The sequence below is a fragment of the Nelusetta ayraudi genome, unplaced genomic scaffold (genome assembly GCF_046127955.1).
Source record: "Nelusetta ayraudi isolate G7.1 ecotype Tasmania unplaced genomic scaffold, CSIRO-AGI_Nayr_v1 ptg000016l, whole genome shotgun sequence".
NCBI classification, from domain to species: Eukaryota; Metazoa; Chordata; class Actinopteri; order Tetraodontiformes; family Monacanthidae; genus Nelusetta; species Nelusetta ayraudi.
In genome coordinates, this window is record NW_027466066.1 from 1,528,996 (window position 1) to 1,542,500 (window position 13,505).

At 48.0% G+C, this 13,505-nt stretch overlaps 1 protein-coding gene across 2 annotated transcripts in view; it reads right to left on the bottom strand.

Moving 5' to 3' along the window:
* LOC142886668 (protein TANC2-like) overlaps window positions 1-13,505 on the bottom strand; it is a 45,218-nt gene that overhangs the window by 28,216 nt on the left and 3,497 nt on the right. For both annotated transcript variants that reach the window (XM_076023730.1, XM_076023731.1), the window contains exon 2: window positions 56-152. In XM_076023730.1, the coding sequence (XP_075879845.1) occupies window positions 56-113 (58 nt within the window). In that variant the 5' untranslated portion in view covers window positions 114-152. The remainder of the gene's footprint in view (window positions 1-55; window positions 153-13,505) is intronic.

Here is a 13,505-nt window from a genome sequence, read left to right on the forward strand (position 1 = left end):
CTCGCCCAGGGTCGGACAAAGAGGTTGCGAAACGTTTGCGCCGTGAGATACTGACCAGTGTTGCTCTTGCGGTTTTTGCCTCCCAGCAGCATCTTCAGGCTGTTTCGGAACATGACTGCAGACGACGGAGAGTCTCGCTATCGAAAAAAGACCTGAGAAGAGAACAGAAGAAGAAGAAGAAAAAAAAAAAAAACAGTCACCCATTAAAACATATTCAAACAGCCAGTCAGTCCGAGAGCCCCAAACGCGAAACGACAATGAAGCGTGTTTGCAACGGCTAAAAACAAAGCGTGCGGAACCTCAGCCGGGGGAAACCGAGCTCTTTGGTTTCCCCAGTGTTGCCATTGTTCCTGCGGCCGCAGTGAAAACACAACGGCGTCGTCAGGTGTGCGCAGCCCGGGCGGGACGAGCGCACCGGCGGCCACGCCCACGCCGCCGAACGCAAATATTGGCTTTGCGAAATAAGCAAATGAAGGCCGGGACGGATCTCACGAGGCCCTTGTGAGCAGCGGCTTTCTCGCAGAATAATGAGCATAAAAGAAAATGTGTGTTTTTGCACGTCTTGAGTGCTAAATGAAGGGGAAAAAAAAACTCTCCCCCGATTTCTGGAATGGACACAAAAACACTTTAATGTTTCGGAGCTGAATGTTTAATTAACTCCGGCACGGTGTCGTCTTCTGAGTCCGTTGAGTGCCGCTCGCTCCGATCCGACGCATTCACCTGCGGGGAATATTTTCAACACAATGCTCTCAGGAATTCATGCGAGGCAGGTCGCACACGCCGCTTTACATTCTGCTAATTTAACACCCCGGTTGGGAGAACTGCGTCTATTCTTTATCAGAGGCGCGGGCTGCGTGCGTGCGTGCGTGCGTGCGTGTGCGTGTGCGTGGCCGCCCTCCTTTTAAATACATGATTTACGACCATTCCGCAGTCAAGCAGCTGAGTGCGCAGAATGTCTCATTTGTGCGGCTGACAGCAAGAGTTATTAACGTCCCACGCATGCAGACGCACTTGGAAAAAATACACTCCTGCCGACTATTTGCATAATGTGTTTCTTTTTCTCCAGGACACAGACGCAAGTATCACTCCAGTGGCTTTATGCTAATGGTTAGAGTCTTTTTTTTTCTTTTTTTTTTTTGTAAAGATTTTCCTCTGGAGGATTGTGATCCAGCTCCTCCAAGCAAAAAACCTCAGACTCCTTGAAGGGCCACGGTCACGTTCGCCCACCGATTGAACGCATCAGAAGTATTAATCGATTATCGATTAACCGTCGATTAAAAATTTAATCGATTAAATCAAATTTGTTGCAGTTAATTGAACATTTTTTACACAGGTAGTTAGTATCATTACATGGTGTAGTGGCAGGAAAGAGCAATTCACCTGTAGATACTGTGATGGTCATATTATACCTACAGTAGAACAAGTTAAACAACTTTGGAAGAAAAAGAAAAGTTGAAATGTGACCCATTAGAAGTGAGAGGATAAATGTTGAGGGTGTTTTTTCTGTTCTCTAATGTAAAAACGGGCCACATTGGACCCTCAACATTATTTAAAAGTCAAGCAATGTGCTCCTTACACATTTTTGATCGTGAAATTTAGGTTCTCAGGAAAAATTGCCGCTGATCAATTAATCGCTAATCGATCGATATGGTCAATCAACTAACGATTGATGAATTAAGCGATAATTTGCATCCCTAATCAGAGGGGAGTGCTCACGAGCTTTGACAACGTAGAGCAAGGCAGCTTCTGCTCTTTCCTCTCGACATTTAAATGACAAAAGGCCCACGTCTACTTTTAGAATCCACTCAACGTGTGCTTTTTTTATCTAATGAATAAATAAAGCGGAGTTGATAATGCAAAGGGCACTTTGCGTCCCTTCCTCAAACAATAAGATCAAACCAGGTCTACATTTGAATTGTAAATGCGTTTAACTGACAGGTCACTATCTGCTCAGTTTCCACCGAATAGAAAGAAAGTCTTTACCTGGTCCTCTTTCTTCGCCCTCCGCCTGCTTACTGACGCTAATTTGTCGCGGGGGTGAGACCCTCATCAAAGCGAACGGTGATAAATCTGAGTTCTATCAACACAAAAGCGCGCTGGAACACCTGAGAATGTGTGCGCGTACGCGCGTGCGCGCGTTCCAGGCTGAAAGGATAAAAGTAAAGCTCCAACCTCGCCACGGAATGTCCGAGGAGCAACTACTGACCTCTGTCGCCCTCTGTTGGTCGCCAGCAACACCAGCATCCAACTCAGGGCTGAATCTGCTCCTGATTCTGATTCGATGGCTCTTTGATATTTTCTCAAGGCCTTTGAGAGTAAACCCAGTCTGCTCTGTTCCGTCCCTTGTAATATACCTGTATATTGACTTTTTTTTTTGCCGGAGCTGTGACAAGAGGCTCGGCGCTACTTCGCGGTTACCTGAAGCCGACGCGGCGAGCGAGCGTTGGACTCGTTTCCGCCACGAAAACCCACGCGAGCCGTTTCACATACACCCCCTTTAAATTTGTCTCAAAAACCCCTCAGAAGATGCCCGACTTCATCATTCATTATTATTCAGGCACCTCCGAATAGGCGCACGTCAACTCGTCCCCCCCCCAGAAGAAGCAAATTCCACCTGCAGGCTTCAACAATGCATTTATTTATCTATTACCGCTATGCTAATGCTGTCAGGGGGTCGCCGCTTTATCGCAGAGCGACAGGCTTTGTGAACCGTCGGATGGGGAGCGCGCGACTTCAGCACCTCCCCAACCCCCACCCCCACCCCAACACCACCCCATCCCCCACCCGACAAATCTCACACGCGGAGATGCTGCGGCGAAAAAAAGGATCATCGAGACGCTGCGCCGCTGACTGACGGCCTCGGATGAGAAGCCGGTTGCGTTGCGAGGGAACGACGGCACACGCACGACACGCACAGCAACACACACCCACACACACACACAGGCGTGAACTCCAGCCGCACGGCAGATAAAGTTGTGCGTGCGCCTTGAGGGGAAAACTAAGCTTCTCTCTGACACCTTTTACTTGCAGCAGCAGCAGCAGCAGCAGCTCGATGTCACCTCTTACTATAGATGTGCAAACACACACACACACACGCACACACACACACACACATGCAGCGATTGCTGCCGCTGCCCGTGTGCAATGTGTGTCAGTGTGCTAATCCTCCACGGCAGGCGAGCAGTAATGACTGGATTGAGTCTTAAAATCCGAGGATGCATCCAGACAAAAGCTAGCAAGCACGCACGAGCGCACACACACACACACACACACACACACACACACACACACACACACACACACACACACACACACACACACACACACACACACACACAGGGGGCGCGTCAGTGAACTGAGTGCATACATTAGTATGACAGACAGACAGAGAAGTGTTTCACTTTCCGAGCAAATGCACGGGAGATAAATGAGACAATGGCGAGGAAAACAGAGCATTAGACTCCATTGTGTCGGGACAAAAGAGCACCTAGCGGGGAGATGATACGCAGTCATTATTATGCATGCGGGGGAAAAAAAAACAACAATCAAGGCTGAATCTCGCTAAGTTGCTTTGCTCTTTAAATGAATTAATTTCTCCGATTTCTCTGGCAAGGAATCCGCGGAATGAGGCTGCGGACGGCGGGTCGACGCCAATCCGAGACGTCAGATGTTGCCGCAGCTGAGCGACGGAGCCCGAATTTGCCCTGTGTGATGTCACAAAGAGCGCCTGCCGTTTGTTCCGTCCTCCGTCCCGCTGCCGTAGCCGCCTGCAGACAACACACAGCTCTGGGCATGCTGGTGATGTCACGAAGCGCACTGAAAACACTTTAGCTAGTTTTGGTCTCCCTATCAAAAGCATCAGTTTTAGCAGCAAGGGCAGAATGTAAACTTTAAAAAAAAAAAAGCTGAGTTTTTTGGATGGTGGATCACATGGGGCCACTTCACTGTCAGGCACTGACACTCAACACTAAAACATCAGCCCGCATGGACCATTGTGACGAGTGTGGGGGGTTGTCAAACCATTTCAGTTTAGTATCAAATTTCGCCCACTCGAATGCAACACTTTGTTAACGAAATTCGGATTTTTCTTTCCCGGGAAGTTTTTCAAAGCCGGGATCTGAACCGAAGCCGAGAGTCAAAAAACCCGAAACCGAGCCGCGCCGCTCAGTCTCTTGGAGACTCAAACCAAGCGGCCGTGACGGCGGCACCTCGGTCGGATTTGACTCCGACTGACAGAAGGGTCGCCCACTTAACCATTGTGCTTCCTCCGAGAGGCTCCTCCCCCGTGCGAGCGCATTCTATGGGCTCTTTAACAGATGGGACGCTGCCGCATCGTAAATTTTAAACGCCATTTCAGATTCATTTGGTATGAACGAGCGTTTTCACCCTTGTGGGTGAGGAACGGCGGGACAGTCAATCACACGCACACACACACACACACACACACAGCAGACCAGATACAATTCCAGCAGTTGTGTTATTTTTTTTTTTTTTTTTTATGAATTCCATCCCCATTGTTTAGGGCCAGATGGCCCCGCAAACATTGTCCATGTGCTGCACGGTTCAGGGCAGTTAGCACAGCTTTATGAGATTATGCAGATTTGTAATTTTTTTTTTTGTTAGCGCTTAAACAAATTTATTATAGCAACCAGTCGATGATTGATTATGCCGCGGGGGCTGCTATAAATTAACAGCATTATTAATGATCAACATCCTTTCCCCCCATGTTTCTGTAACGGTTAATACGCCAACACGCAAAAGCTCGTTTATCTGAAACGTCTGAATGTTCCATTCTTAAAATAGAAAGTAAAGAATGTTGTAATTTCTTGATGAAGAAGTCAAATGATATTGGCGTATACTTGCATGGGGGGAAAAAAAATAGAGCGGTTGAAAGCTTGAACGCTTGATTTATTTCTGACCGGAGCTCAGTGAGGAGGCTCGGTTGAAGGTGACCTGGCGCAACTATTTCGGATATTTACTAATTTTTTTGCGTGTTTTTTTCAATGATAGCCAGGTCGACCAAATGCGTCGAGCGCTGGCGTGGCGAGATACGGCGATAAGAGAGAGAGACACGGGACTGGAGGTGGGAGGAGGAGGAGGAGGAGGAGAAAAAGAGAAACTGGCTGCTGAGTCAGTGGCGGCCAGCGTCACCGCGAGCGGAAAGCGAACAGCAAACAAAAAACAAGGCTAAAAAAAACCCGTCTTCGGCGAGAAGCGCAAAACGAGATCCAAACGCAGACAGCGACCCAACCCCTCCCCCGCCCGACGCCGGCTACCCCTTAAACGCAGGAAGCAAGTGAAGACACAGTGGGGGGATTGTGGGAAATAGATGATAAAGTGAAGGGAGTGAAGTCACGTGTGCGTCGCCAGTAAATGTGACTCAGCAGCAGTGATGCTGTGTCGGTGGTGGTGGTGGTGGTGGTGGTGGTGGGGGAGGGGAGGGCTCATTCATATCAGCGGTTGTGCTGGGGGGCGGGGGGTTGCGCGCGCCAAGTGCGGCGTTAGCGTGTCTCACTAGCGCGCGTGCACGCACACACAGGGCCATCTGTTGTCAGTTACTGCTCCAGCTGAACCTCCTCTTCACTTTTATTATCCGGCCAACGCACAAAGGGGAGTTTTGTCTAAATTGGAGGAGCGCCGCCGCCGCCGCACATTCTCTTCCCACTTTGAAAAATTGGATCGGCGCTTATTGTCATTAGTGGGAGGAGAGAAAAAAAAAAACACCACCTCAGCCCGAGCCGACATCAGACTACGTATCGGCGTGGCACGAAATAAATCCGCCGTGGTTCCTCCTCAGCCCGATCATCAGTCCACGAAAGTATTATGTTACTTGGCAAGTCGTGAAAGGCTGCGCATTCCACCTATATCCAGATCTTTATTTTTTTTTTTTAATCCCTAAATCCGACGGAGCAGCCTCGGGAGGGAACGATTATACCCCCCCCCCGACAATAAAAAGAAATTCTGTAGCTCTCCAGAAAACTGTATCTATCCCCCCCTGCCTCAGTTCAAGCCTCCTCCAAAACTGCAAATGTGCTGTGGGGGGTATCAAGGGTCAGTCAGGGTCAATTCTTTTCTTTCTTTTTTTTTTTTTTTTTTTGTTAGGCCTGAGTGTTTCAACTCCACCTCTTGAAAATCAAAAGCAAGCCAAAGGAGTAAAAGATGGACTTCCCTCGTTCCGGGGCGGCCGACCGACGGACCGGTCGTTGAGCAAAGAAACGCAGGAAAAGTGAATTTTGCACAAACCGGGAGGCGATCCGGAGGTAAACCCAGGCGCACGCGCCCCAACGAGGGAAGTTCATCCCACTTACTTCCGCGTCAGTTCACAGGGAGCACAGATGGACGACCCAATTACCCCCCGACAGGGTTTAGAATAACACAGTTGAACAAGCCGTGTAATTAGGCAGCGAGTAATCACACCGACTGTTCTGAGAGTAGCTCGGGTTTTTTTTTGTTTTTGCTCGCTTGTCGGTGCCGCTCGTCTTCTTCAACGTCCCGGGAATTGACTTTTAAATATGGAGTTTTTGTCTGATATGAGGAAATTTACCTCTGCTACATAACCAGAGATACTGCTACATAACCAAGTGGGCAAACTTTCTGACTCGTGGGCCACAATGGGTTCTAAAATTTGACCAAAGATTTAAGGGGCCAGGCCGGGAGTGTTTTGGTGACCCGCCTCTTAGGAGTAAAAAGATATATCGTGGGATATGTGGCAAAGATGTGCTTTAATGTCAACTGACAATGAACAAATCATTAGAACAAAACGTGCGTCTTTGAAGACAGATTGTATTCGGCTCTTCATTGAAATAACTTTTTTTTTTAAATGCTGAAAATTGCTGAAATACGGTTATTTTATTTCTTACTTAATACCAATGGTCTTTGAGTTTGGTAGGCTGGATTAAAAAGTTTAACATGGCCCCCGGGGCCGTAGCTTGCCCACGTCTGTTCTAACCCAGGAACCAGGTAGAAACGAGTCGTAGAGGTCAAAGGTGAGACTATTCCTTCAGAGAAACTCGCACAGAGAAACAGACGAGAAGAAACTCACATACTTGGTTTCCTGTTTAGCTACTTCAGGCCCTCCAGGCTGTGATCCACAAATAACACGTCCCATGCAATCCCATGGCTTACAGGGAGGCTTCGCACGCCGTTTGAACTTCGAAAGATAAAAAAAAAAAAAAATGCATATCTGCAAAAACATCTTGCGCGAGCGAGAAATACTCAGAAATACTCATTTGACGGCAGGAATGATCTGATCCACGGCGATAAGGCCAGACGCGCGAGACACCAAGGTGTGAGTAACAACACAGCAGCAGCCCCGTCACACGCAAACCACTGTCTGTTGTCGCACCTCGTCTCATTTCCCTAATGTTAGGATCGCACATTTCAAAGCAGAGAGAGAGAAAAATGATAGGAAAAAAAAAAAAAAACGAAGTTCAAAAGCTGATGGGCTCTCCCGGGTGAGTGATGACAACAACCCCCATCCAGGTGTTCCTTCCACCTTTCTGGGACCACCTTGCTTCTAATCCCCCACACCCCCCTCGCAAACATGTGGGAGGCGCAGCCGAGCGCCGGGGTTTTAGCGGCGGGCTGAAACTCACCGTGACTGTAAACAGAGGGCTAAATGCGCTTTTGAGTTTGTCGCCGCAAAGTAGCGCCACGTAAGCGCTAGGCCAAAGTCCGGGGTGACTACCTGGAGGCCCACTGTCTAACATCATCCAGCCAACTCGCCAGGTACGACGAGTGTTAGCACAGCAGTAGCTGCGTTTCCATTCCCCCTAGGATTTCGCAAAAACGAAATATCGCGAGAAAAAAACGGTCATGGAAACACCTCACAAATCTCGCTAACAGGTTTTTACGCTCTCATGAGGTGGTTTTTCAGACACATCGATAAGGACGTATATCGCACAAGTCATGGAAACACTTTTTTTCGCATTTACACGTCACTGGACGTAACGTACGGGGGTCACGTGACCAGTTCACTTCAAGTGAAAATGGCGCATTACGTTTGGACGGAGGAGGAGACTGAATATTTTTTTTTACAAGTTATCAAAAAGAAATACGACAACCATTCTTGACGACAAAAAACATCAAAATGCAGATATCTACAAGAGATCTTGTGTACCTCCACCCTCCTCAAAGTGGGGTCTCGCCGGACGAGATTTTACGAGAATTACGGCTTGTGTACATAGTTGAACTTTTAGAAATACCGCTTTTATTTTGCGAAGAACTGCAATGGAAAAGCAGCCGGTGAGGGTAGCGCAAACAAGATGGCGACGTACACAAAAAACGCTTGTTGGCTTCATCTCTAGTACATCCAGCGCGCACTCCATTCATGCTTTGCCCAACAGCACACAGCCACCCGTGGAGACGCAGACAGCGGCCGAAGTTCTTAACGAGCAGCTTTTTAAGCACATGCAGGTGAGCGTGAGAGGGCGGAAAAATAAGAGGCGGCGCTACGGTTGAAGGAACGGAAGGAAAGCTGTTTTTTAAGGAGGCGGCGAAATGTTGAAAGCGTTGCCTCGCAGCTCAGCTGGTTCACCGCCAGGCTGCCAGCAGGAGGCGCTGTGCGTTTTTGTCTTTTCTTTCTTTTTCTTTTTTTTAAACAAAAACACATTGCTGGAGTTCAAATAATGAGTCCTTTATCTTCAGGACATGCACGGCCAACATTAGCACGAACAGGCATGGGCAAACTACGGCCCGGGGGACCGTATGCAACCCGTGAAGCTTTTTAATCCGACCAGCCGAATTTGAAAAAATTACATAAATAGTAAAATAAGTCATAAAATAGCTGCATTTCATCCAGTTTGTCAGTGTTTTAAGAGTCATTTCAGTACAGAGCTAAATGCTAAACGCTTTTGTCCATTTTCAATCGACATTAAATATAATATATATGTTTTCTCCAATGAGGTTGGTCACCAAAAGACTTCATCCATCTGCTCCTGCTCCGGCCCGTGTCAAATTTTAGAACCCAAAGTGGCCCCACCAGTCAAAAAGTTTGCCCACTCCACAGCTAAGAACTACCTTGAGTTACCGTTGGGCTAATTTTCACAATTCCAAGGCCCTCGAATGCGTTTTTTTCCTGTAAACTCGCCACCGTCTGGGCCCTTTTCATCCGCTTTATTGGGTCGCGTCACACAAACGAGGCTCCGCCACCTTATTGCTCTCGGCGTCCAAGTGCAAAAGCATTTCTACATCTCCATTTCCCACAGGCCTGTGAGGGGGGGAAAATGCAGGCTCGGTGAAGCCGCGGCGGGTCTATTTTCAGCTGTGTTTGTTTGGCTTCTAATAAATGTCGGCTAGATAAAGTGAAAGGCTGCAAACGTGCAGGAACCTGCGCTCGCACATTCCAGCGGCGGCTGACAGCTGAGGGTGCTCTTTCTTCTCTTTTCCTTTTTTTTTTTTTTTTGATGCGACGTTTGATCACAAACGGTTTTCCAACGACCGCGTCGAGCAGCGGAGGGCTTCGGGCAAAACGGCGCAAAAAAAAATAAACGTCCAGGACGGTTGGTGGTTCGCATCACGTGGGAGGCACCGAAGGTGAGCAGATCAGTCGGACCTTTGTTTGTCTACAGCGGTGCGTTTCAACCTCTTTGGAGCTACGGCACATTTTTTACATTGAAAGAATTCTGTGGCACACCACCAACCGAAAATAATATTTTAAAAAAATGACACTTTTTAGCCTTTAATGACAATATAGTCTCTTCATTTCTTTATTTATTTCTACTCACCCAGCGTGAAACCTGGGCCTGTTTAGATTCACACAAAGCTGATATCCTGGGAGGAGAATAGGCTTGCATTCTTTTTAAAGCACAGTCACTCCACAATGGAATGTTAGTATTTTCCGACAGATTTTAACTAAACTGGAAGTGAAATTGGTTAATTTTTCACAACACATCAGACATTATCTCACGGTGCACTAGCGTGCCGCGGCGCAGTGGTTGAAAAACACTGATACACTGGCCTATTTTCTTTTTTTTTTTTTTTAACACACACACACACACACACACACACACACACACACACACACACACACACACACACACACACACACACACACACACACACACACACACACACACACACACACACACACACACACACGTTTCCTGTATGCGGGCAGGCTGAGGGGGGTCCTGAGACCTTTTACAGGAAGTCAGGATTGACTTCCTAGGGCTAGAGAGATAACAACCTTTCAGTGTGTGTGTGTGTGTGTGTGTGTGTGTGTGTGTGGGTTCAAACGAAGGCAAAGCTACGGCTAATAACAAACATACGCGGGGAGGGGGCTGAGGGGGTGGGCGGGGACACAACCGAGCCTAATCAAACAAAAACCAGCAGTGCGCTTGCACGCCTGCTTTGGGTGTTTCTGCGCCGTGCGTAGGTGTGCGTCTGGATCAGCCGCGTAAATAACTCCTGCCCGTTTCCCTCGGCCCGCCGCCGACGGCCTTTGTGCTGTTTTGCCCAAAGGGGGAAATCCGCAACCCCCTCAACACCTCCTCCCCACACACACACACACACACATACACAGGGCTCACGGGGAGCAGGCGCGGTAAAACAGCATATCCCAGCATGCCTTGGGATGGTCCGAGAATTCCCCAGGGAGGATGCGGTGCTGCTGGAGGAGAGGATGTTTGCTCGGCTGCGCAAACACGGCGGGAGGAGCGGGTCCGACTGGGGAGCAGGTCGAGCAGGTAGAGGAAAGTCGGGCCGATTTGCATTTGGGATTTAAAAGAGTTTTTACTTTCAGATGGGACTCAGTTTGAGCTCAATGGCAAACACAGAGATAATGAACCCAATGGATTTTTAGAGGGTTTCATTTTCATCGACAAAATTTCAAAATTTTCTTTAACTTTTCCACAGACTTGCATGAGATTTCCATGACCTTACCAGACCCAATAAAAAATAGACTTATAGCTTAGAATAATAATATAACTAAATAGAAATCTATAGATGATCAATGAAACTAAAGTACATAGGCCAAGCATGGGCAAACTACGGCCCAGGGGCCATATGCGACCAGTTAGGTTTTTAATCTGGCCTGTCGAACTTGAAGAAGTTATATTACTAGTAAATAAGTCATAAAATAGCTGCAGTTCATCCATTTTGTCAGTGTTTTAAGAGTCATTTCAATCCAGAGCTAGATACCGTGGAGCGTCAGAGACTGATATTTTGTTGTAGCGCTGTTCATGTTCCTGTTTTCTACTTATTCCATGATATTTTTTTTGTCCTGTGAGGTGGGTCACCAAAACTCTCCGTCCATCTGCTCCTGCTCCGGCCCCTCAGTCGAATTTTAGAACCCACTGTGGCCCACCAGTCAAAAGGTTTGCCCACCCCTGAGATAGGCGGCGCTTGTCGGCTAGGGCGAATTATGCTAATTCACGAAGCCGGAGCGTGGTTAGCGACACGAGGTGCAGGGGCTGCTAACAACAAACAAATTCTGCGAGTTCTCGAGGGGCCACAAATTTATTGACTTTTTCAAATCTTTCAGCGGTATTTGCAAATTCCATGACTCGTCCAGGTTATCCAGTGACCAAAGGGACCCTGATTTTAGAAACGCACAGGTGCACGAACACAAGCATGTGTTCCAGTGTTCGGAACCGTTAATACGCGACTCCTGGTCGCACACGGTGCAGAAAATCATCTCTGGGGTGAGAAGTCCTCCGAGTCTTAGTGTTGCAAGAGCAGTTTGAGTGTCTGACGGCAGGCAGGGGCTGTACGGTGGGGGGTCTCTCGCACGTCGACGTAACAGGAGCCGCTTCAAGTCGGAGGCCCCGCGGTTCGCCGCGCTCGCGCGATGTGACTTTGGGGAAAAAAAAAAAAAAATCAAAAGATCAAATCAAGATCGAGATCAAAAAGGCCGAGGCCCTGCAGGCGAAGGCGGAGACCGGCGAGACTTTTCCCCCGCAGCATTCCGCAAGCGCAACGCCAATAACGACAACGATAACAAGCCAGGGTCTGAAATTGTGTTGTTTACGATAACAAATGGCCGGTGAAGTCGGTAAACGCCGAAACAAACACACAGTTTTAATGACGGACTCATCAGCGGCGGCGGCTTCATGGAACAACTGTGTTTATTTTTCTTTTGAGCGAAGGCAAAAACGCCACAAGGGGACTTAGAAGTTGATAAAAGGAAGACAAAAATTAAAAGTGGCTGTTGCGTTCCCTCAGGAGCCACTCCTGCCTTCCAGTGCTCTGAACCAGTGGTTCTCAACTAGTGGAGCCTCAGGACCCACATCTTTTTTTCCTTGTCATAGGGTGACACCCCGTATAAGTCACCAGTTATGAACAAATTACTGAAATTATTGAATTTAATTGGGTGTCCTGCACAATAAATTCCCAACATTTTCTCTATAAACACATACATATTTTAAAATTCAAAAGGGAAGCTGTCCACCAAGCCGCGACCCAATCAAAACAGCTCTGCGACCCACCGACGATCTTGGATCTTGGCATGGGAAGGTTCCGTATAGTTCTGTATAGCTCAGTCATCATGGCGTCCTCCACTTGTCCCATCCAGGGGAGGCTTCGCTGTTTACGAGCTTGCAACAGCTTCCTGTTTTTGTGTGCGTGTGCGTGTGTGTGTGTGTGTGTGTGTGTGTGTGTGTGTGTGTGTGTGTTGCGAGCAGAGCCAGCCTGCAGCTCCCCACCTACGCATCCTCTGAGGATGCTGACTGGTGCGGACATTTTCACATGGGTGTTTTGGTTTTTTTTGTCAGCAGCGAGCGGCGAAGTTACCCGAGCGCAGGCTGCGGTGCTCTGGAGCCGCTGGTATCGTTACTGGCGGTTACTGTCGCAGGAGGGCAACAACAAGATCCTCAGTTGCTAAGAGCTTCCAGGCAGACTAGGTGTGCGTGTCTGTGTGTGTGTGTGTGTTGGGGATCGATTCACCCAATCGCGATTCTTATCCTCTACGATTCTGTATTGATTCATAAACTTGGAAAAACTATATATTTTTTTTAATGTTTCCAATATCTCTTTGCGCATCCAGGCTTCCGTACGCAGTACGTTATCCAGACCGCATTCGGTTTTCATGGCACAATTTGCCTAATTATTAGCGCAATACGCACCCATATCAATTTTTGTCGAGAATCACTTGGATTTGCAATTTTGAACCGGAATCCGATCAAAAACGTGAGACTCCCAAAGACTCTCATCACTCAGGCCGGCCCCATCGAAACACGTACGATGTGGAATACGGGAGGCTTACGGAAGCTGTGCGTTGCCCACTTATAGTTCCAGTCGACAGTAAATCTAATCAAACGCCAGCGCCAAGCCTGAGCCTGAAGCACCCGATGATGAACCGTGACAATGCGGTTCAGAGGAATCCCACGTGAACCTACACGAGAGATCAACATGACCTTCTGAGGCGAGACTCCTCGCCAACACCTAAACCAAAGCCAGTACGTGTTTGATTCACTCATTCCCTTTAAGTAAATGGGATTACTCAAATCATTATGGCCGCTATGGGGCCATAGTGATATGATACAAAGGATTGTCTCATATTATATCCA